The 25,558-nt window shown below is 36.3% G+C and overlaps 3 protein-coding genes across 10 annotated transcripts in view; all 3 read left to right on the forward strand.

The window, feature by feature from the left end:
- The window catches only part of LOC135225628 (techylectin-5A-like), a 10,799-nt gene extending 1,466 nt beyond the window's left edge, over positions 1-9,333 (forward strand). Inside the window, exons 3-6 of the mRNA XM_064264942.1 lie at positions 1,975-2,046; positions 4,707-4,876; positions 6,772-7,002; positions 8,692-9,333. Coding sequence (XP_064121012.1) covers positions 1,975-2,046; positions 4,707-4,876; positions 6,772-7,002; positions 8,692-8,882 — 664 coding nt within the window. The 3' untranslated portion in view covers positions 8,883-9,333. The remainder of the gene's footprint in view (positions 1-1,974; positions 2,047-4,706; positions 4,877-6,771; positions 7,003-8,691) is intronic.
- A 6,614-nt stretch (positions 9,334-15,947) lies between these two features.
- LOC135225629 (uncharacterized) overlaps positions 15,948-25,558 on the forward strand; it is a 58,493-nt gene continuing 48,882 nt past the window's right edge. For 2 of the 8 annotated variants that reach the window (XR_010317050.1, XR_010317051.1), the window contains exons 1-4: positions 15,948-16,458; positions 18,380-18,476; positions 23,334-23,476; positions 24,290-24,426. Coding sequence is in view for 6 of the 8 variants with exons in the window: in XM_064264943.1 (XP_064121013.1) it covers positions 16,453-16,458; positions 18,380-18,476; positions 23,334-23,476; positions 24,290-24,373 (330 nt within the window). In the remaining 2 variants the exon portion in view is untranslated. Of the gene's footprint in view, positions 16,694-18,379; positions 18,477-23,333; positions 23,477-24,289; positions 25,553-25,558 lie in introns of those variants that run through there. The other 6 variants (XM_064264943.1, XM_064264945.1, XM_064264946.1 and 3 more) reach the window with 6 other exon arrangements.
- LOC135225577 (delta-latroinsectotoxin-Lt1a-like) overlaps positions 24,567-25,558 on the forward strand; it is a 1,755-nt gene continuing 763 nt past the window's right edge. The window contains exon 1 of the mRNA XM_064264846.1: positions 24,567-25,254. Coding sequence (XP_064120916.1) covers positions 24,567-25,254 — 688 coding nt within the window. The remainder of the gene's footprint in view (positions 25,255-25,558) is intronic.

Genomic DNA, 25,558 nt, shown 5'->3' on the forward strand with positions numbered 1-25,558 from the left:
ATTAATACTTGGTACACGAAGTAGTCAAAGATCTGTGTCTGGACACCATTGATATTTGTTAACCCAAATTGCCAATTATCTGGTTCCTACACTTACCATTTGTACCTGCTAGTACAAGAGACCCTTTTATTCCTGATTCTGGGACACCCTTTGTACTTAGGCCACAGTTTGTTCAAGTACCTGGTTATTACTTACCTCACTACAGCCAGACACCTGACCCTTCATCACAAATACTAAACGACTGAATACTCTAAAGGTGATAGTGATCCCTTATATAACTGAACAGTCAAGAAAACAATCAGTCTAAGTTCATTAAAATAGGTGTGAGGTAATCTTAATTAAAGGGCATCACTCCTTCTACAATTTAAAATCTAAGTATTTCCCTGATTCTGATTTATTTGTGGGAAACGGCACAATTATCACTTTATATTTCTACCTAAACAAAATAAAATATGATACTTAATACTGGTTGTTAAATGAAATGCTCATATAAATTTTAAATACAAACATTTGTTTCTAAATTCAAAATTTATAAGTGAAATTCACAATCTAAGGGAAATTGTTATTACTTGAAAACAAAAGTTTAATTAATTCTTGAATTAATTCTTAAACAAAATTAAATCAAAGTTTATCAAGAAAATTAACTAAATTAAATTATAAAGCAATAATTAAATTTGAAATGGAATTTAATTAAATACAAATTAATTTGCAAGTGTTAGATTCAAACAATTACATAATAGAATATTATTCAAACTAATTAAACAAAATAAAGACAATGCAAAAACATAATGCATAACATGAAAACAATTAAAGCATTGACAGTACAAACATTAAGCATATAAAAATGGATATGTCAAAAGAACAAAGCAAAAGATAAAGGTATATAAAAATTATAATTTTATCCATTGGTAAAATAAAACCTCGAAGTGCATTTCAAAACATTTGTAAAAATACCTGTTTACGCAGCTGCAGCTTAAAGGCCTGTTACACACCTTTACACTTTTGTGGGCGCCTTCACAAAACTAATAGAAGTAATACTATGTTCAGATTCCACAAACAACACATACATTCAGACAGTTACTGAGTGACCTTCTTAAATACAAAATTAATGTGAGCTACGTTAAGTTAATGAAACAGCCTCGCAACCGAGCGAGCGCGAGAGAGAGATTTTGAGAGAGAGAGAGAGAGAGACTTGAGAGCAATGCTACACTCTCTAACGCACACCGCTATGTCTCAAAAGCGAATGAATCTTTTATATGCGTAAATATGCGTCATCTCTATAGTGATATTGAGCAGAACGAACAAGGCCCCTTGTTCCGTTACAGGGCCGATCGGGACAATAAAAATTAGCTTAACTCATCTATTTTCAAGGGGTTGAATAACAGCAAGTTCTGCTCGGACAAAGCAGTCTCTCTCTATGTTAAACATCCTTGTAGGGAAGGTTCTCAAAGGACTCGATGCGGCATGGGAGGTCCCTATGCACGTGTTTGTGCCGATAAAGAAATCAGCTTAGCTAAGACATTCTCAAAGTGTGACAACAACCCTCTTCAAAGGCTTATGAGCTTCCACTCTCTCTGTCTTACGTTACTTCAAAATGAAAAGTGGGACTACTTAACACATGTTATCTTTAAATTTGGGAATCTGAACACAAAAACATACATTACATAACATGATACACAGGTTCTGAGGTGAATTAATCATATTACCACAATTATAATTGCATTACAAAGCTTACATTATTAATAAGAAATATATATATATATATATATTATATATATATATATATATATATGTGTGTGTGTGTGTGTATGTGTGTGTGTGTGTGTGTGTGTGTGCATTCTCATACATTAGGAATATAAACCTTTATATCAAGAGATAGTAAAAAAAAAAGGTGGGGGGAACCTTTACATCAAGTCGATATATACATCTTAATTCTTTGCATTTCTCTTCAACACTGAATGATTTCTTCCGCAGGCCTCGAGATTGCCAGGATCTCTTCCATCAGGGGAAAAACGTCAGCGGAATCTACACGATCTATCCACAAAAGTGAGTTGTTTTTCCACATAAGTGAGTTGTTTTTTCTACAGAAGGTCTTTTCACATAAGGAGTTGTTTTTCTACAGAAGGGAGTTGTTTTTTCACATCAGTGAGTTGTTTTTCCACATAAGTGAGCTTTTTTCTACATAAGGTTGTTGTAATTCTGCACAAGGAAAACTTATTTATTTAGCCATATATCAGTGCTTTTTTTCCATGAAGGGTATGTGTTTTTCTACATAAGTGAGTTTTTTTTAACATAAGGGAGTTGTTTTTCCACATAAATAACTTGTTTAATCAGTTATTCATACAAGGAACCCACAGAAGTAATTTACCACATAAGGGGAGCTTCTTTTTCCAACCACAAGGAAGTAGATAACACAAGAGTTGCTGTTTTTCCACACAATAAGTTGTTTGTCCACATAAGGAACTAGATTTTCCACATAAGGGAGCTGCTTTTTCCACACAATAAGTTGTTTGTCCACATAAGGAACTAGATTTTCCACATAAGGGAGCTGCTTTTTCCACACAATAAGTTCGTGTCATTAAGGAAAACTAGAATTTTCCCACATAGGGAGCTGCTTTTCCACACAATAAGTTGTTTGTCCACATTAAGGGAAAAACCTAGATTTTCCAAATAAAGGGGAGCGCCTTTTTTCCACCCACAATAAGTTGTTTTGTCCACCAAAAAGGAAACTAGATATTTCACATAAGGGAGCTGCTTTCCTTTTTCCAACAATAAGTTGTTTTGTCCCCACAAAAAGGAAGTAGATTTTCCACATAAGGGAGCTGCTTTTTCCACACAATAAGTTGTTTGTCCACATAAGGAAGTAGATTTTCCACATAAGGGAGCTGCTTTTTCCACACAGCAAGTTGTTTGTCCAACATAAGGAAACTAGATTTTTCCACATAATGGGAGCTGCTTTTTCCAAACAATAAGGTTCTTTTTTCCACAATAGAACTAGTTGTTTTCCACAATTAAGGGAAAAGGCTAGAGGAGCGCTTTTTCCACAATAAGGTTGTTTGTCCACCAAAATAGAACTAAAAAGATTCTTTTTCCACAATAAGGGAAAAGGAGATGCTTTTTCACACAATAAGGTGTTTGTCCTACAAAAATAAAAGGAAAACTAGATTTTCACACATAAAGGGATTTTTTGCTGCTTTTTCCACACAATAAGTTGTTTGTCCACATAAGGAACTAGATTTTCCACATAAGGGAGCTGCTTTTTCCACACAATAAGTTGTTTGTCCACATAAGGAACTAGATTTTCCACATAAGGGAGCTGCCACATAACTAGCAAGGTTTGTTTTTCAATAAGGAACTAGATTTTCCAACTAAGTAGCTGATCCAAACAACAAGGTTTGTTCATAAGGAACTAGATTTCCCCACATAGGGAGCTGCTTTTTTTCCACACAACATAAGTTGTTTGGGTCACATAAGGAACTAAGATTTCCACATTAAGGGGAAGCTGCTTTTTCCACACAATAAGTTGTTGTCCACATAAGGACCACTAAGGGATTTTTTTCACAATAATGGAAGGCTGTTTTTTTCCCACAAAATTAAGTTCGTTTTCCACCCAATAAGGGAAAGGAGATTTTCCCACATAAGAGAGCTGCTTTTCTTTTTCCACACAGCAAGTTGTTGTCCACATAAAGGAAGTAGATTTTCCACTAAGATAGCTGCTTTTTTTCCCAACAATAAAGTTGTTTGTCCAATAAGGAACTAGGATTTTCCACATTAAGGGAGCTCTTTTTCACACAATAAGTTATTTTTCCGCATTAAGGACACCCTAGATTTCCAATTTTTAAAGAGAGCTTTGGCTTTTTTCCCCCACCACAGCAAGTTGGTTTGGTCCACATTAAGGAAGTTTTAGAGACTTTCCACATAAGAAAGGAAGCTGCTTTTTTCCACACAAGCAAGTTGTTTGTTTTCCACATAAAGGAAGTAGATTTCCACCCAAAGAGAGACTGCTTTTTCCAACCACAGCCAAGTTTGTTTGTCCACATAAGGAAGAGGAATTTTGCCACATAACGGAGGAGCTTGCCTTTGTTTTCCACAACCAGCAAAGTTGTTTTGTCACATAAGGACAGTAGATTTTCCCCACATTAAGGAGAGCGCTTTGTTTTTCCACAGCAAGTTGTTTTTCCACATAAGGAAGTAGATTTTCCACATAAGGAGTGCTTTTTTTCCACACAGGTTTGTCCACATAAGGAGTAGATTTTTTCCTCCACATAAGAAAGATCTGCTTTGATTTGCTTTTTCCACACAGCAAGTTGTTTGTCCACATAAGGAAGTAGATTTTCCACATAAGAGAGCTGCTTTTTCCACACAGCAAGTTGTTTGTCCACATAAGGAAGTAGATTTTCCACATAAGGAGCTTTGCCTTTGCCACACTAGCAAGTGTTGTTTTCATTTTTAAGGAAGGTTAGAGATTTTTTCACCTCAACGAAGAGCTGCTTTTTTCCAACACAAGCAAGTGCTTTCTCCACAGAATGTGAGTTTTCTCCACATTAGCGAGTTGTTATTCCCCAGGGAAAAAAAACTCCTCAAATGGCAACCTGATTCTCTCTCTCTCTCTCTCTCTCTCTCTCTCTCTCTCTCTACTCTCTCTCTCTCTCTACTCTCCTTCTCTCTCTCTCTCTCTCTCTCTCTCTCTCTCCCTCTTTTCCCAGGTGTGGCTTCGTGGGCAAAAGCGTCCGTGTCTGGTGTGACATGGAGGGAGAAGATGGCGGCTGGACCACCATTTTGCTTAGGAGGAAGCGCGAGCAACAAGTCGACTTCAACAAGGGCTGGCGGTATTACAGGCTCGGGTTTGGCGACCCAGAGACAGAATACTGGATAGGTGAGGGCTTCGTGAGGTCTCTGTCCCTGAGGTGCCTTCTAAAAAGAACTTACAGAGGTCTTTGCTCTACTGATGAGTTTAAAAGGGAACTACCTGAGGTCTGTCCATCTAACACGTTTAAAAGAGAACTCCGCCGACCTAATATATTCAAAAAAGAACTTGCTGAGGTCTCTGTCCCGCTGGTGTGCTTAAAAGAGGACTTACAAAGATCTCTGCCCAGCTGAGGCCTCTTAAAAGAACTTACTAAGGTCTCTGTCCAGCTAATGTGCTTAAAAGAGAACTTCAAAAGATCTCTGTCCAGCTAAGGCCTGTTAAATAAAACTTACTAAGGTCTCTGTCCAATTAATGTGTTTAAAAAAGAATTTATGGAGATCTCTGTTCAACTAATGCGTTTAAAAGAGAAATTGCATGTATCTATGCCCCGCTAATGCATTTAAAAAGAACTTACTAAGGTCTCTGTCCCATTGCTGAGTTTAATAAAGAACTTACGGAGGCCTCTGCTCAACTAATGCGTTTAGAAATGAACCTAAAGAGAACTGGTGCCTTTCAAAAAGAACTTACTGAGATCTCTATCTAACTACTGTGTTTAAAAAAGAATTTATGGACATCTCTGTTCAACTGATGCGTTTAAAAGAGAAGTTACAGAGGCCTGTGTTATTCCATTAGTGTATTTAAAAAGTACTGACGGATATTTCTGCCCCGCTACTAAGTTATAAAAAAAAACTTATAAAGATCTCCGCCAACTAATGCATTAAAAAAAGAACTTACAGATGTCTCTGTAATAGTGACAAAGATCTCTGCCCATCCATAGTGCTTAAAAAAGAACTTGCGGTAGCCTCTGTCCCACAAATGCGTTTTAAAAAGAAATCACAGAGACCTCTGCACAACTAAAGCTTTTAAAAAGTGCTTTACGACACCTCTGTCCAACTACCGTTATAATAAAAGAAATTACACAGATCTCTGCCCAACTAAAGCTTTTAAAAGGAGCTTAACAACACCTCTGTCCAACTAACGTAACAATAAAAGATTTTGCACAAATCTCTGTCCAACTAAAGCTTTTAAAAGGTGCTTAACGACACCTCTGTCTAACTATTGTAATAATAAAAGAAATTACATAGATCTCTGCCCAATTAAAGCTTTTAAGAAGTTCTTAACGACACTTCTGTCCAACTAACGTAATAATGAAAGATTTTGCACACATCTCTGTCCAACTAAAGCTTTTAAAAGGTGCTTAACGACACCTCTGTCCAATTAATGTAATAATAATAAAAGAAATTACACAGATCTCTGTCCAGCTAAAGCTTTAAAAAGTGCTTAACGACACCTCTGTCCAACTGATGTAATAATAAAAGATTTCACACAGATCTCTGACCAACTAACACTTAAAAAGTGCTTAACGACGCCTCTGTCCAACTAATGTAATAATAATAAAAGAAATTTCACAGATCTCTCCCAATCTAAAACTTTTAAAAAGTGTTTAACGACACCCCTGTCCAACTAACGTAATAATGAAACATTTTGCACAGATCTCTGCCCAACTAAAGCTTTTAAAAAGTGTTTAACGACACCCTTGTCCAACTATCGTAATAATAAAAGATTTTGCACAGATCTCTGTCCAACTAACACTTTTAAAAAGTGCTTAACAACACCTCTGTCCAACTATAGTAATAATAAAAGATTTTGCACAAATCTGTCCAACTAAAGCTTTTAAAAGGTGCTTAACGACACCTCTGTCCAATTAATGCAATAATAATAATAAAAGAAATTACATAGATCTCTGCCCAATTAAAGCTTTTAAGAAGTGCTTAACGACACCTCTGTCCAACTAACGTAATGATGAAAGATTTTGCACAGTTCTCTGTCCAACTAACACTTTTAACATTCATCATCTACAGGCAACGACTTTCTTCACAAGATGACCAGCGAGAGAATGCAGATGCTTCGAGTGGACATGAAGGACTGGAATGAAAATGCAGTTTATGCTGAGTACAGCAGCTTCATGGTGGACAATGCCGACTGGGAATATCGACTGCACGTTGGAGGGTACTCGGGAACCGCTGGGGACTCCCTGACCTACCATAGCGGAATGCTCTTCTCGACGCCTGATAGGGATAATGACAAACATGGTATGTTCACTCCATTTGCATCACGCTGAGAAAGTTTTACCAGGGAAGATGACATTGCATGTTAGCTCGATTATGCATTACACAGATAGTTCTGTCCGGGATAATGACAAACATGGTACATTCATGATTCACTCCATCGGCATTATACTGAGAGTTCTGACAAGGATGACGACGAACATCTTACGAACATTGTATGTTCACTCCATCTACATTATACTGAGAGTCTGACAAGGATGACGACGAACATGTTACGTACATTGTATGTTCAACCCATCTGCATTATACTGAGAGTTCTGACATGGATGATGACAAACATTGTGCGTACAATGTATGTTCACTCGATCTGCATTATACTGAGAGTTCTGACATGGATGACGACAAATATCTTACGTACATTGTATGCTCACTCGTCACTGATGCTGAGTTCTGCCAAGGATGACGACAAACATTGTGCGTACATTGTATGTTCACTCGATCTGCATTGTGCTCAAAGTTCTGCCAGAGATGACAACAAACATCGTAAGTACAGTGTATGTTCATTCATCACTTACGCTGAGAGTTCTGACATGGATAACAACAAACATTGTACGAACATACACATTGTACGTACATTGTATGTTCACTATTTGCATTATGCTCAGGGTTCTGATAGGGATGATGACAAACATCGTATGTGCAAGATATGTTCAAACCGTATTTGCATTATGCTCAGTGGTTCCTGATAGGGATTATGACAAACTCGTATGTGCAAGATCTGTTCAAAACCGTCACTTACGATGAGAGTTCTGACAAGGATGACAATAAACGTACATTGTACGTTCACTCAATCTGCATTATGCTCAGAGTTCTGACGGGGATAACAACGAACATTGTACGTACATTGTACATTCACTCAATTTAAATTATACTGAGAGTTCTGATTAGGATAACGACAAACTGTATATACAATGTACATGATGCCGAGATTTCTGTAAGTACAAACATTGTACGATTACTCGATTTGCATCACACTGAATATTCTGCTGACAGGCATAACAACAAACATTGTTTGTTCATTGTATGTTCAGTTGATTTGCATTACACTGAAAGTTCTTCTGCCAGGGTTAATGACAACCGTTGTACGTCCAATTGACTGCCATAACACTTGATAGTTCTGACAAGAATAGCGGCAAACATGGCACGTTCACTCGATTTGCACTATACACTGGAAGTTCTCCATCTCCTGGTAGGGGAGGGGAGGGGTGGGGGTTGAGGGAAGGTGGGAGGAGGCTATTTAGAAACAATTTTTCCATTCATTTTCTTGTCGTGAAATTTCCATTCCGTCTCTATACCATTCTTCACGAGATGAAGAATAATCGTCAGTTCAAGCTCCTCAGCATGAAGGGTCACCTTCTCAAAGTTGTCTTTAATAGGTTTTCTGATTATTTTCTAAGTCAGTGTTCATTTCTACTCCCGCCGAACCACACTTTATTCTGTAGCGTCAAAGCTCATTTAGATATAAGTAAATATTCTATTTAATGTGCATGAAACAACCATCTTTGAAGCTCATTTCGACCTCACCACGATTTCAACCACCACAGAATTACGGAAAAACTTGGTTTTCCTTCCTTATTTCAGAATTTTATTATACGTGAGACGAGACGAGACGAAACTCATTTCAACCTGACCTTGACCTGGTATATTTTGCAGGCAGTGTCCACTGTGCAGCCGACCGGAAGAGTGGCTTTTGGTATAATGGCTGCGAACACACGGGTCCCACCAACCCAATTCTGCCCTCGTCAGTGACCGAAAAGGGTCTGCATTGGCACCACTGGTATAACAATCGTCAGACGCTGAAGCAGATGTCTTTCAAGATCAAACCAGCCTCTTGCCTTGCATAATACGATATTCAGAAGTCGGAGGACCGCTGACAAGCCACAGGTGTGGCAGAGAAGAAGCGATATCTCCAAGAATATTCTCAGTCCAACATCATTACCCTGCGGCATCCCTTCATTCAACCCCCCTAGCTGAACCCACATTCTGGCAGCCTTTTACTTTACCTCCATTCCCGCTTCCTTTCATCAGTTATAGCAGCCTCTCTAAACTTGATTTCCTTTTGCCTCTGTGGGTTTACCTCCCAGTTCCTCCTTAAGATGATTGTACTTTGTCCCCCTTTACTTTGTGGATCTCGTTAATCTTCTTGTCCCTCTTTTCTAGCCTAAATTTCATAACTCCAGATCATTCCAAGAATAATCTGCCTCATTCTGAGGTTATCAGTTTGTTCCTCCAATTTCTTATATTGAAAATTTTCTAGTAATGTACTGACTTAAGTCTTAATAAAGTTTGTGCACACTACATCGTATTACGGTTTCCTACACTGCTTATAATTTCTGCATTTAATTTAAATATTGTTGCTAGTTTTACGTGATCAAATGAATTAAAGTGAAAGCTAGATATTGTAATATTCTTTTAAGAGGAAAGTTCTTAGTTATGGGAACTGTTAAAATGAATTCCATTGAGGTCAAGTTCATTTATTAAAAAGAAAAGCATACGTTATGAGAACCGTAGCTAGATTCCAAATATGCGAGATTCGCATATTTGGAGAAATTCCATTAAAATTTAAGTTATCGACCATGAAAGTTTCTTTTGAGATAAAATGAAAGTCAAAATGAGAAATCCCGTTCAAAATAAAAGCTACATATAATGAGATTTTATTATACTCTTGAATATCATGACAGCAGATATTATTATTATTATTATTATTATTATTATTATTATTATTATTATTATTATTATTATTATTATTATTATTATTATTATTATTATTATTGTTATTCATTCGGAAAATAAACAATACGGAAGATGAATAACATGGAACTGGCCTACAGAAGACATTGAATTGAAATTCGAACTTCCAAATAATATAGTGCTCATTTAAAAAAATTAAGAGAAGATATTAGAAAATGCAGAAAGAGAAGAGCAGTTATAAAAGAAATTAATAAGTTGGTAAACAAACAAATAAAAACCCAAATAAATCATCTTAAAAAGGTAAGGAAAATGGTTTTAGGGAAGTACTGTATTACATCTCCGCTTGAATGTCTGAAGTCTTAATTGCACAACATTGCAAAGGAGACCGTTATTATAGTAATTTTTCTATGCATTTTGCTAACATCGAATGTACCAGTTTTCTGTAGCTTCTTTCGACATTGACAATGATAACTAGACTTAGAAAAGTTGGAAAAACCGTGCCAACTCTTCGGCAGTGCAATCAGCGCAAACTGTCCATTATTTCGTTAAACTGCAAGCATAGGCTGCAAGCAACTGCACATTATTATATTCAACTAAGAACACCTGGAGAAGACCGTGCAACAGCTGGCTAGGAACCGAAGATGAAGTCTGCATCCTAACCACATCCTCTCTTCTAACCACGTTTAGTTTGTGTTATTAGTCGCTGGTTGTCAGTTCATGCTCACGAACTTTATTTTGTACAAAATCCTATGCATCCGTGATCATACATTTCACTAGAAGACAAGCACTGAACTCTTATTGGGAAATTGTGATAAGAACTTTCATATGGAAAACCTGCTACCAGAGAGTGAATAAGGCCCGAGAACCCCGGGAATACGTGAGTGAAAATAAGTTATATTTGAGTCACTGGAATGAGTGAAAATACGAGTTAAATTTGAGTCACTGGAATGAGTGGAAATACATGTTGGAGTTGAGCCCCTTGAATGAGAGGAGCGGAAATAAATGTTGAAGCTAAACCACTGGAATGAGTGAAAATACATATTGGATTTGACTTACTGGAATGAGTGAATGAGTGAAAATATGCGTGAGGGTAGCGCCACTTGAACGAGTGAAAATTCGCCTTGGAGTTGAGTCACTGGAATGAATGAATGAGTGAAAATACAAGTGGAATAAATGAGTTGGTACATTTAGGAGTGAGGATGAAATCAAGCTCTATTATTATTATTATTATTATTATTATTATTATTATTATTATTATTATTATTATTATTATCAGAAGATGACACCTGTTCATAGGAAACAAACCGACAGGGGCCACTGACTTGAAATTCAAGTTTCCAAAGAATATGGTGTTCAATAATAAAAAGTAAGAGGAAGTAAAGGGGAAATACGGAAAGAAGAGATTCCACTTATTAAGAAAAAAATCCGTAACTAGGTAAATAGATCAAAAAGTATTAAAATACAAGAAGAAAGGTATGTCAGGGTAGGAATGCCTTGTATTTTCGCTTGAACTTCGGAAGTTCCAACTGCGCGGCATAGATCGAAGAGAATGGCAATTTAGATCATTCAGTTTACCCTTTCCCACCTGCACTAATATTTACATTTTGCGGGAGTAAGAACATCTGTCGCGTAATTGGAATATCCCAACAAGTGGAAAGGACATGATTGCCATCCTCACCTGCATAAGTCATTTTTTTTTCTTACACGCGAGATCATTATCGTACTCTGTAATTTAGCATTCTCGAAAATTAAGTTACTCCAGTTATTGTGCTTCCTACAACGGTTACTGTACTTCCTGCTACAGTCACGCTATATTTCTTGCTACAGTTAGTGTACTTCCTGTTACAGTTACTGTGCTTCCTGCTACAGTTATTGCACGTCTTGCTACAGTTACTGCATTTCCTGCTACAGTTACTGTACTTCCTGCTACAGTTATTGCACTTCTTGTTACAGTTACTGTACTTACTGCCACAGTTACTGTACTTCCTACCACAGTTACTGTACTTCTTGTTACTGTTACTGTACTTCCTGCTACAGTTATTGCACTTCTTGCAACCGTTACTGTACCTCCTGTTACAGTTACTGTACTTACTATCACAGTTACAGTACTTCTTGCTACTGTTACTGACTTACTGCCACAGTTACTGTATTTCCTGCTACAGTTACTGTACTTGAAGGCATCTCGTGACAACTTGCCTTAACTGATTTTTCAACTATCGTGTAACTGTCTGTACTGTATTCGTGTAATTGTTATTGGAATGTTGGAATACTTCTTGCGGGCAAATAATAATAATAATAATAATAATAATAATAATAATAATAATAATAATAATAATAATAATAATAATAATAATAATAATAATTTAGGAAGGAGGTAGTCCCTCTCATAAACATGTTCTGTTAAAAAAGCTGATTTCATTATAAAATTAGTTCGATTAATGCTGCCATTTTATAAACAACTTATTGATAATAATAATAATAATAATAATAATAATAATAAAATAATAATAATAATAATAATAATAATAATAATAATAATAATAATAATTTTAACCCTAAGCATCAACTTCACACTGCTCGGATTTAAACTTACGTTTCAGATCGAATTATATTCGTATGTGACAATGCAGTCTAACTGTTTTTACGTAAAGGTTTTTCTAACTAAGTCAAAATTTGTTGCATATTATTATTATTTTTATTATTATTTTTTTGCTCTATCACAGTCCTCCAATTCAACTGGGTGGTATTTATAGTGTGGGGTTCCGGGTTGCATCCTGCCTCCTTAGGAGTCCATCACTTTTCTTACTATGTGTGCCGTTTCTAAGATCACACTCTTCTGCATGAGTCCTGGAGCTACTTCAGCCTCTAGTTTTTCTAGATTCCTTTTCAGGGATCTTGGGATCCTGCCTAGTGCTCCTATGATTATGGGTACGATTTCCACTGGCATATCCCATATCCTTCTTATTTCTATTTTCAGATCTTGATACTTATCCATTTTTTCCCTCTCTTTCTCTTCAACTCTGGTGTCCCATGGTATTGCGACATCAATGAGTGATACTTTCTTCTTGACTTTGTCAATCAACGTCACGTCTGGTCTATTTGCACGTATCGCCCTATCCGTTCTGATACCATAGTCCCAGAGGATCTTTGCGTGATCGTTTTCTATCACTCCTTCAGGTTGGTGCTCATACCACTTATTACTGCAAGGTAGCTGATGTTTCTTGCACAGGCTCCAGTGGAGGGCTTTTGCTACTGAATCATGCCTCTTTTTGTACTGATTCTGTGCAAGTGCCGGGCATTCACTTGCTATGTGGTTTATGGTTTCATTTTTCGTATTGCACTTCCTACATATGGGAGAGATGTTATTTCCGTCTATCGTTCTTTGAACATATCTGGTTCAGATGGCCTGATCTTTGGTGGCCGCTGTTTATCATTCCTTCAGTTTCCTTCTTTAGCTCTCCCCTCTGTAGCCATTGCCAATTGTCATCGCTGGCTAGTTCTTTAGTCTGTCTCATGTATTGTCCGTGCATTGGTTTGTTGTGCCAGTCCTCTGTTCTGTCTGTCTTTCTCCTGTCTCTGTATATTTCTGGGTCTTCGTCTACTTTTATTAGTCCTTCTTCCCGTGCACTCTTTAGCCACTCGAATTCACTGGTTTTCAGATATTGCCCCAGTGCTCTGTTCTCGATGTTGACACAGTCCTCTATACTTAGTAGTCCTCTCCCTCCTCCCTTTCGTGTTATGTATAGTCTGTCCGTATTTGCTCTTGGGTGTAGTGCTTTGTGTATTGTCATATGTTTCCTGGTTTTCTGATCTATGCTGCGGAGTTCTGCCTTCGTCCATTCCACTATTCCTGCGCTGTATCTGATCACTGGCACTGCCCATGTGTTTATGGCTTTTATCATATTTCCGGCGTTGAGTTTTGACTTGAGTATCGCCTTAAGTCTCTGCATATATTCTTTCCTGATCGTGTCCTTCATCTCTTGGTGTTTTATATCCCCTCCTTCCATTATTCCCAGGTATTTGTATCCTGTCTCATCTATGTGTTTGATGTTGCTCCCATCTGGTAGCTTTATCCCTTCAGTTCTCGTTACTTTGCCTTTTTGTATGTTGACTAAGGCGCATTTTTCTATTCCAAACTCCATCCTGATGTCCCCAGATACAATCCTTACAGTCTGGATTAGGGTATCTATTTCCTTGATGCTCTTACCATACAGCTTGATGTCGTCCATGAACATCAGATGGTTGATTCCGTTGCCTCTTTTCTTGAGTTGGTACCCGGCATCCATCTTCCGTAGTACTTTTGTCATGGGAATCATGGCTACTACGAAGAGTAGTGGGGACAGTGAGTCGCCCTGGAAGATCCCTCTCCTGATATTAACCTCTGCTAGTCTTATTCCAGAGCTTATTATTATTATTATTATTATTATTATTATTATTATTATTATTATTATTATTAAAAATGTGAGCATTTTCATATTATTTTGCTGAGCGATATATCACAGGACGGAATATTCGTACTAATAGAATATAAAGCTCGCAAGCTTGCATTTATAAAATGCAAAGTATAAGGCTTGCTTTTACAAAATCCAAACTATAAAATACACAGGGTGAAGATGGACAATAAATAACGAATACAATACGTAAGGAAGACACCCAAACCTATCATCGCTCTTATTAAACAGAAAAGGTAAAACGCACGTTATAAAGTAGAAAAGGTAAAGCACACATTATAAAGTTTAAAGCATGAAGACGAGCAATAGGAAAAGCAAAGTGGAGGCACATACCTTCTTTGACTTGCAGGCGCCTTTGATGACGCAAGAATCTCCCGTCTTCCCATTCAACGAATGTCTGCTAATCAATTGGCCCTTAACTGCTCCATGACTCCATTACTGAAAGGGAATTATAACATATATATGCATATGTAATGATGTGTATGTGTATATTGTATAGTATATATGTATATATATAATATATATATATATATATATATATATATATATATAGTTACGACTTATACTTTACACTTGGATACTTTATTTATTTTCAGTAATGAGGGCATATAACACTTCATGTAACGTAAACTAGATTTAACCACATACAATTCAAAAGTAAAATTAGACAAACATTTACTTAAAGCAAATAATGAACACACAAACACATAATATATATATATATATTATATATATATATATATATATATATATATATATATATGCGTATGTGTGTGTACGTGCAAAATGCATGGGCGTGTATTTAAGGAAAACAGTATTTCCTACTGAGAAGGAAACACTTATCATTGAATTAATACGTACAGTAATAACTGCTGCGTCATGAGAGAGTTCTCGGAATTTATTTTCATCTCGCCTGTACGACAATACAGGTTTCCCTCCCACAGAGAGCAAATTCTCTCTCTTCTCTCTCTCTCTCTCTCTCTCTCTATCTCTCTCTCATTCTGTGTGTTGGTGGAGGGGGGGAGGGGGCGTTTGCGTGTGAGTTCAACTATTTTTTTGTCTCTTCGATACAATGAGCTCACGTGTTTTGTTTATTTACTTATCGACTTGATATCTGAATCTGATTTTCCCAGAATTGGCGCCTTACGTTTTCTTCGATAGAAATGCGTCTTTTCAACGAAATTTTAGACCTTAGGAAATACTTCGCGATGTGACGTCTTTTGAACAACAATAATATAACTCATATAACTCCATGCACGATAACTGTCAGAAGTAAACTGGGCAATGCAAGACGAATGTTAATCAGTAATTGCAGTCGTTTCGCATTTACACAATTAAGCCTAACGGTGTTCCATATCATGAAGACGGCTTAAAGTGCAGAAATTCGGCAAAGGAAATATAGGAAGTAGAATCCCGGGGAAATTCTCTCTCTCTCTCTCTCTCTCTCTCTCTCTCTCTCTCTCTCTCTGCCTGTCATACGTGATCAATCGTTAAACTAGAGTATTAAGAACAATGCAGGTAATATTTCCATGAAACTAAAACGACTACCGAGTCAGAGCTGATGTCATTACGAAAGGCGAACGACATTGTGCGTGACTTTTTGTCCTCCAGAATTACGTAAAAAAAAAAAAATGAATAAATAAATAAAAACATTAAAAGCCAACTTTCCTCACGCAACATATGTTCTACATACACTAAGGAGTAAACTAATTACGAATTGGCATCAGGCGTCTCGTACACAAACAAAAAGGATGAATCATGTTGTCCTACCGCGAACTGTTATAGAGGCGGCGAATGTTGCGGCTGCCGGACGCAGGAGCAACAACGTTGCTCTATCGTGGGTCTGAGTTTCCGAGCTAGGAGGCACTAGGCAGCAGTTGAGACTTACGAAAATAGTAGTGTTTTAGTGTTATTTATCGGGATGGTGCGCGTCATATTACGCTGTTAAAGAGCATTAGCATTATAAAGAGGTACGGTGTTTATGTACAAATGGTGTAAATAAGTAATAGATCAGCATCATTTACGCACCTACTTAGGAGAGGAAAGGGTGAAGTGTAAGGAACCGGTACTTTGTTTGTGCTGTGACTTTAATTGTACAGACTTATCTTGTTTGGCAACATCTGTCGACAACGCGCTGCAGTGCATACCTAACGATCTCTCTCCAAACGGGAAACCGATAACAACAGTGATTTGTGAAAGAGAAGAAACATTACGGAAACCAGAGTCATTAAAGTTCGCCAGATAAAAATAGAAGTGACGTGACTGAGCAGATATGGATGTAAAGTTACCCGCCTTTTAAAACGAGTTTCACAAAAGACAAATAAATCAATACCCGCTCTTTTCCGATAGGAAATGTACTTGTGTTTTCGCTTACTCGGGGAGCAAGTCTACAAAATACTTTGTTGATGTTATTATTGTTGTTCTTGTTAGGGGGGTCGGAAAACCGTATGGAAAAAGCTAAAACGGCCTCAAAAAGGTGTTTTGCGTTGAGTTAAAGATATAGGAACTTTAGGGTAGGATATTTTTTATTTATCACATTGAGAATGTAAAAAATAAATTATGGGCATGTTAAATTATTTCTAATAAAATATAGCGTATTTATTTCAATTTCGTTGGTGAAACAACGCAGTATTTGACCGAATATTTTAGCACGCACCTCGAGTAAGCTGGAGGTCGGATCACGCCTTGTTTTCTTTCTTCTGTCAGTTTGTTGTTCATTGACCCCACTCGAGCGAGAACGTTATGAATGTTAAAATGAAACCAGTATGTTTCCCCAATATTAAAATAAATGTGAAGAATTTGTTAATATAATTTTGATGACTGTCAGAAGGGTAGACTCCAAGGGAGAAAATTCGATTGTACCTTTGAGGTATAGTGCGAAGTATCAATTTAAATCTTATTTAACAATTTGCTATACATAATATATATATATATATATATATATATATATATATATATATAGATATATTATATATATTTTAAGATAGTATTATATATATATCTATATATATATATATATATTTTAGATATATTATATATATATTAATTATATATATATATCCATTATATATATATTATTATAGGCAGGTGTTTTCAAGACAGATTAATAAATAATTCAAATTATACAGGATAACAGGAACTTGGCCATCAACGAAACTAGATCTCGTATATTAATTCCAAGTTCTTATTTTTTTCCTTTGTAGTCTAGAATGCTGTTATATAGATTCTTTATAGAAAATGGCATGACATACTTATGTTACAAGGTAATTTGCGTTTTGTATTCATAGCCTGTGTAGGTACTACATCCTCCAACGCACAGAACATACTAAGTAGTGAATCGTTTCTGGAATTTAATTTGTTTAGGATAGTAAGGTAAGAACAGAACCAGTTGCCGGGCAGAGGGAAACTGGAAATAGTGTTAACAGAATTTGCGCTTTAAATGGTAACGGAAATTTACCATCCACGGGTGAATGACCTCATTCAGCCTAGGGCCAGTTCACAGAAAACGCAGGACTGACTGACTGATTGATACGTAGATTTTTTAGGGTTTCCTGGCGACCGGAAACTTTAGGAGTTTCTTGACACTTTATTTATGCAAACCGAAGGTCATATGAATGTTTAATAGACTAGTAGAGTTAAAAGTCAGTGACCTATGATGTCGCAGGTCATTTGATCACGCAGTTGGAGACATGACAACAACTGCATGAAGATGTAACGTAGTCATATATATATATATATATATATATATATAATATATATATATATATATATATATATATATGTGTGTGTGTGTGTGTGTGTGTGTGTGTGTGTGTTGATTAACATAACAAACTTAAATACATACATACATCATACATACATAAATACATACACACACACACACACACACACACACATATATATATATATATATATATATATATATATATATGTGTGTGTGTGTGTGTGTGTGTGTGTGTATGTGTGTGTATGTGTACTTATGTATGTGTGTATGTATGAGCATGTGTGCACAATAAAAATTGTCTCGTCTCGTTTACGAGGTAACCATCGACTTTAATATCTGTTTACATATCACTTATAGTCCAGTTTTAGTGCGTTCACTCAGCCCCTAACTATCTGGCTCGTATGCTTAATAATGCACCTAATAACTTAATAATTCACTTAACCATTTATTTACTTGTACTTATATATACTTACAGATGACGATGGCTAACCAGGATAATGCGTCAGTGCCACTCAACGTGGTTCACTCACAACGAGATCATTACAGGGAGATGCGAAACGCCTTGATCAACGGTAGGCCTACTTTCAAAATGTTTGGGAAGGTTTATCGTAATCTATAGGTCTACTCTATTTGCATGGCGGTTATTGTGTTAAATCCTAGTTGCTATAGGACGCTTGTATGTACATAAAACTTACGAGTTGATACCCTTTGGAGTTAAACCATCTTTGGCATATATGTGTGTGTGTGCGTAAATGGATAAGCCACGAATAAACCTGAATAACTCACACTCAACGGAGTAATATATAAAAGTGCATCCGCCCTTGCCGGGATTCGAACATATACCAATTAGTGCAGAATGGCGTAGACGGTTATTTACTGTTAGTATAACAAAGATGATGGAGGCTGAGGGAGGTTTAGTTGACAGTTTCAACAGTGGAGATAAACGTTTTATCATTAACAGAAGGGAACCAGACTTGCAAAGTAATGAGCCTGAAACATAGCAGAACAAATTTTAATGTTTATGAATACATTAATATGGAGTTTGGTAATATGTACGGTGGCAATGTTAGGAAGAGTATAACATTTCAGAGAACATTTTCCCCAATAAAATTAATAAAAGGTTGTCGTATAAGGATTCACACAAAGTTATGAACTAGTATTACGAGATGTGGCAACTTTTACACGAGGTTTTATCAATAACATTTGGGAAAAGTGGCAACGTCTCAAATGCACTAGTTCATGTTCGTAATCATGTTGGTTAGACTATAGTAATGTCTCACACTGCTTGAGAGTAAAATACTTTGCACTTTGCATTATGCTTGCAGTTTAGGTGCCTGTGCTTGTAGACAATAGTTCTTTAAACTCTTAACTTTGTTAATGATTTTAATGAAGTTACCTATCTAAATGAGGTCAATTTTAGTTATGTTTGGTGTGTCACAATGCTTGCATATTAATTATTGCAACACTGACTCTTATGTCTTTCATTTGCCTAATTTCACTAATGCTTCATTTTGGTTCTAAACATTTTCAATTTTGTGAATGCCATTAAAATTCTTTTCCATTTTTCTATTTTTTTTTAACTTGACGGAAATTGGGGTGATCACTGGCCTGAATTCCTACAAGACTCTCGGGCAGTTGTCAAAAGACCTGAAGTGAACAGTCATGTCTGGGAAACACTGATTGAAACGACAGTCATTCATGGAAAACATTGATTGAGGCAACAGTCATTCATGGAAAACAATGACTGAGACGACAGTCATTCATGGAAAACAATGACTGAGACGACAGTCATTCATAGAAAACATTGATTGAGGCAACAGTCATTCATGGAAAACAATGACTGAGACGACAGTCATTCATGGAAAACAATGATTGAGACGACAGTCATTCATGGAAAACAATGAACTTGATGAAGACGACAAAGTCATTCATGGAAAACAATGACTGAGACGACAGTCATTCATGGAAAACAATGACTGAGACGACAGTCATTCATGGAACACAATGACTGAGACGACAGTCATTCATGGAAAACAATGACTGACAGTCACAGGACAGTCATCATGGAGAAAAAACAATGACTGAGTACAGACAGTCATTCATGGAAAAAAACAATGACTAGACGACAGTCATTCATGGAAAACAATGACTGAGACGACAGTCATTCATGGAAAACAATGACTGAGACGACAGTCATTCATGGAAAACAATGACTGAGACGACAGTCATTCATGGAAAACAATGACTGAGACGACAGTCATTCATAGAAAACAATGACTGAAACGACAGTCATTCATAGAAAACATTGAAACGATGGTTATTCAAGAATAACATTGACTGAGACAAAGGTCATTCATGGAAAATATTGACTGAGACAATGGTCATTTGTCAAAAACTGAACCAAGAAGTCATTCAAAAAAAAAACATTGATTGAGATGACAGTCAATTGTTGGAAAACATTAAAATGTCGGTCATTCGTGGGGAAAACATGGAGATGATGGTCACTCATGGGAAAACATTGATTGAGACAACAGTCATTTAAGGAAAATATTGACTGAGACAACTGCCATTTAGGGAAAACATTGACTGAGATGACGATCATTCGTGGAAAACACTGACCGAGAGGACGGTCATTTGTGGATCCCCTTGTCACTGAAATTGCATGAATCATCCCAATATTTAAGCAGCTGTCTAGGGTCAGAGGATACAATATCTGCATTTTGCTGCGCAATCAAAGGTAACTTTGGAAAACAAGTAAGATACTTTATTTCAGTATTATTTGCGCTTTTGTATTTGATCGAAGTTTATGTAATGGATTAGCCATGCTTTTTGATCTGATCAACAGTTGTGCTTGTCTGTTAGTGGAAAAATGGACACTAATAAACTATCATTTCTTCCCGGGTTTGAAATACCCTATTTGATGTACTGCCTAAGATTTCTGAGCCGGTCATAACTAATTTTCTAACACAATATCTGTTCAATCTGGGTTAGTTGTAACTGTTTAAGGCAAATATCTAATGTTTATTCGTTGTCATGTGGTCATAAATTCAGTAGGATATTTATTGTTTAAATATCTACTAGCAGAATAACTCGGAAACTATACTCTATTTTTTTCCAACTGTCCATCCCCCTGTGGTGTTTTTGTATGGTAACACTACGTCCCGGGCTTTAAATAGTTATGCTATGTGTAAGTTTTAGGTAAATAAAAGGATATCTGGGTGTACATTTGCAACTGAAAAGTGTTTTAATAATTTACTGTATGCGAATTACACCGTTAATATTCGAAATAGGATAGTTATTATTGTTGAATGTAAGCTGAATGTAACTATCTAAAGCCCGGGATGCAGTGTTACTATATGCAAACAACACAGGCCGATGGACAGATGGAAAAAAACCGAGTATAGTTTGTTGATGATCACATCTTGAAGATATGAAAACTCAGATTAATGGATGTATAGATTGTTGGTTGTTGGGCAGTTTATGCAAAACTACTCATGAATTGAAAAAAATTTAAGTACGTATGCCTTAGTTTAACCAGACCACTGAACTGATTAACAGCTCACCTAGGGCTAGCCCGAAGGATTAGATTGTTTTACATGGCTAGGAACCAATTGGTTACTTAGCAACATGCTATCCTTCCTTAGATTGTAAATAACCTACCTCTTGACATGTGGTTGCAGTAGACTAACTGTCAAGTATAGTATATAGACTTTATATGTACTACTCTATATTATATATATATATATATATATATATATATATATATATATATATATATATATATATATATATATATACAGGCAGTCCCCGGGTTACGACGGTGTCGGCTTACAACGCTTGTCAATAGACGTTATTTCCAGGGTTACGACGCATGTTCCAGGGTTACGACGCCTACAACGTTCATCTGGGAGATGAAATATGACACCAAAAATGCAAAATAATCAATATTTGAAGGTTTTTTTGATAAAAAATTCCATAAGAATGCAGTTTACATAGTTTTCAATGCACTCAAAGCATTAAAAGTAAGGTTTTCTTAGGATTTTTGACAATGTTCCGGCTTATGACGCGTCTCAAGAACGGAACCCCCGTCGTAACCCGGGGACCGCCTGTATATATATTATATTATAAGTACATATATATGTGTTGTTGTTGTTAGGTGTGTAGAGCAGTGGTCCCCAACCTTTTTAGCTCAAGGCCCCTTTTGGAATCTTTAATATTTCTCTGACCCCTTAGTCCCAAACATATTAATGATAAAAAGTACTCCAGTTTTGTTATATCCTTCATGAAAAAATCAGTATATATTTATTAAATGCATATTCATGCTCTACTTAGAAAAATTTAGTCCAACAATATGGAGAATGAAATTCATTGTAACTGACGTCTGGAGGCAACAGGGTAGAATTTTTGTGATCACAACCTCCCTAATTTTTTTAATGGGCACCCTGAAACTTGCCTTGGCCACTTGGTGCCACATTGTGAACTACTGGTGTAGAGACCTAGATTTGAAAGTGTATGTGACTGGTCTTCATTTACTAATCACCAATCATTTTTCCATTCCTTTTATATGCATCTGACCATCATTATATTCAGCCTATGATTTTTACAAATCATTTTTCTGTGAACACTTAAATATTTCCCAACTGTACATTACTTTCCCTTGGTCATTCCCACGGGTTTTATGTCCAGTTTACCATTCCTCATCACATTTGAAAATCAAGAATACATTAATTAATACGTACATACTGTACTGGATTTTGTGTACCTGTTTACATATTGCCATTCAAGTTTCTCCGAGACTTAATTTTTGATGATGTTTCATGTTTTTATAACAGCAAAGTTGAGTTTTCAAAGCTTTTATGAGGGATTTTCCACCAATTGAGAACAAACTTTTTTTTTTATTTGGGGCAACTAACTAAAGTTATTTCACGTGTTCCTCTAGCAGAGATATTCCATTGAAATGCATTTAATTCCATTGAAACTGATTTAACAGATACTATTCGTATGGAAGATGTAAAGTGTGTAGTTGATGATTATTAATTTTGTTACCATTTTCAATTGAATTTCAGTTTTTGAAAGTTATCGCATAATGTAAGGTTCCCATTCATCTCTCCTGCAATAATGTTAGGAATTGTCACTCTAACTTAATAAAAGTATGTGCCCTACTTTGAAAAGAAAAGTTGAAATCCTCTTTAAAAATATTATTATATGCTGATGATCAATTCATGTTTCACCTGTATAGAATACTTTAAGAAAATTATTAATGAAACAAAGGCCTGAATTATACAATTGTCAAATGGTATTGTCTATACCAGTGCAGCTGAAAAATATTATTCACTGATTCATTCACACTTGATCTCAGCGCATTTATACTGAGTTACAAAATTCACACTTTTTCCTATTTGCATTACAATTATTCATTCTTTTCACAGGTGACCCAAAGGCCTTACAATTTGCCATGAGTCACTTGTCCAGTGCTGATTTAGATCGTTGTTACAAATACAGTGCAGACAATTTCTTCACAACCCCGGCTTCAAGTCTACCCAAGGACATGCAGGATGATCTGCTCCACAAGGTAGAATTTTTTCCTCCAATTTTTCTTCACACATCTCCAAGTAATACTTCTTCAGTGCAATTGTGGGGCCTTCTCTCAGTTCCAATTTTTTATCCTTGTACTTCATCTCCTTTATTTTCTCGATCTCTTTATCTTGCTGTCCAGCCACTTCAACTCCCTTATTTCTGTCTTAAGCACAGAATGGCCACGAGTGCCATAGTGCTTGGCTTAAAAGCCTAAATTTCATAAAATTGAATCTCTACTGGTGCCCTGTAGACTACTATAATTTTACATTATTTGTTTTCAAGTTGTTATTCAATCTTAAATATGGATTAAAATAAGTACTGTACAGTACCTATATGCCCATTAGGCTTAAAAATTTAATTTTCTAGAACCTTGCTCTCTGAAGTAACTTGAAGTGACCATATTTTCACTTTATCAGTTCACTTACTTGCTAGAAAAATATTCATGTCAACTAGGAATTGTTCTTCAATACTTACAATTGAATAAGCTTGCCTGATTACTCAGTCCTATGCAAAGATAAAAGAGTTAAGCTACATACTACAATTAACAAAGAAGGAATAATAAAGTTTTATCCATATTTTCACTACTAATGCTTCTACGGGCACACAGAAAACTTAAATTTTGACTTCTATAGTTTTCATCAGAAGTGAAAAAAATGTCAATAAATTGAAGTATTTGGATTGTCTGTATGTGATGAATATACCTATATGTATTTATACATCATTAGTAATATTTGCAATTAGAGTACCTGTAAAGCTCACTTTCAACAAGGCTATGAAAATAATACCCCATCATTTATCCTTCTTTCAGACCAAGACAAAGATCTCCCCTCTCCATTATGTGACAATGCTGGGAAATAAAAAATGCCTTAATTCTACTAGAAGGTGGCGCTAATCCCAACATCAAGAACACTTTTGGTCAAACGCCCCTACATATATTACCAAGAGGTAGGTCAAGGAGCCCAGACAAGGATTTTGAGGGCTGCTTTGAAGCCATAATGTCTTGTCAAAATACAGACTTTAATCGACTCGATCTGTCCAATTCTACGCCATTTTCTGAGGCTAAAAAATATCAGTGGACCTTCATGATGAATAGACTGGAAATATCAGAAATAGACAGTTCAACTGACAAAAGAGTGTCCTTGATGAACTGTGATAAACTAACTGTTTTAGCTGATGCATTACTAAAAGAACTTTTAAATGAGAACCTTGATGAATTCCGGAGTATACTACATGCTATGAAAACTCCTAGTGCAAAGAGGGTGACAGTGTTGAACGAAAGCCATGGGAGCTATACACTGTTGCAGTATGCAAGTAAACGCGGATTGTTAGGATTTGTGGATGAATTGTTAAAGCATGGTGCATCCCCAACAAAAAAGGATAACATCAACATCCTGTCTGCAGTCTTACTGGCCACCAAACATGGCCATCACAAGATTCTCAGGAGACTTGTGGACAGCATGACACAAGAAGATCTCATAAATGGTGCTCTTCAAGTAAGCAGTGAAGAACAGGAAACTCCACTACACATGACAGTCATGTGTCACAATTCCCACAGCAGTGATGAGGTTAATTATTACCAGTGTCTGCAGATTCTCCTTGAATACAAGAGGTTTCTCAATCTTGATGCAAAGAATGATGACGGCAACACAGCTCTACATTATGCTGCCCTCTGCCGAGACCTCCGTGCATTTCGCGATCTTCTCAAAAGTGGTGCAGACTTCAACATTAGGAATATTGTTGGCCTAAGTCCATTACATTATATAAAGAAGGAAAGTATGACACAATTATTAGATAACTTCATTAAAATTAACACAAACGAAAAAATAATTGATAAGAATTTCTGGATTTCTCTTGATTATGGAATAATGAACAGGAGAAATAGATCTAATGCACCAATAAATGTGTGCAGGAGTTCAACAAAACCAACTGAAATGGATTTCCTTAGTTTAGCCTCTGAAATATTTGAAGATTCAGACATACTCTACCATCCCTTACTTGATGTCTTCTTGAACATCAAGTGGCGAAATATCAGACGATATTTCTATGTTAATTTCATTATCCATTTTGCTTTTATTAT

The sequence above is a fragment of the Macrobrachium nipponense genome, chromosome 13, assembly GCF_015104395.2.
Source record: "Macrobrachium nipponense isolate FS-2020 chromosome 13, ASM1510439v2, whole genome shotgun sequence".
NCBI classification, from domain to species: Eukaryota; Metazoa; Arthropoda; class Malacostraca; order Decapoda; family Palaemonidae; genus Macrobrachium; species Macrobrachium nipponense.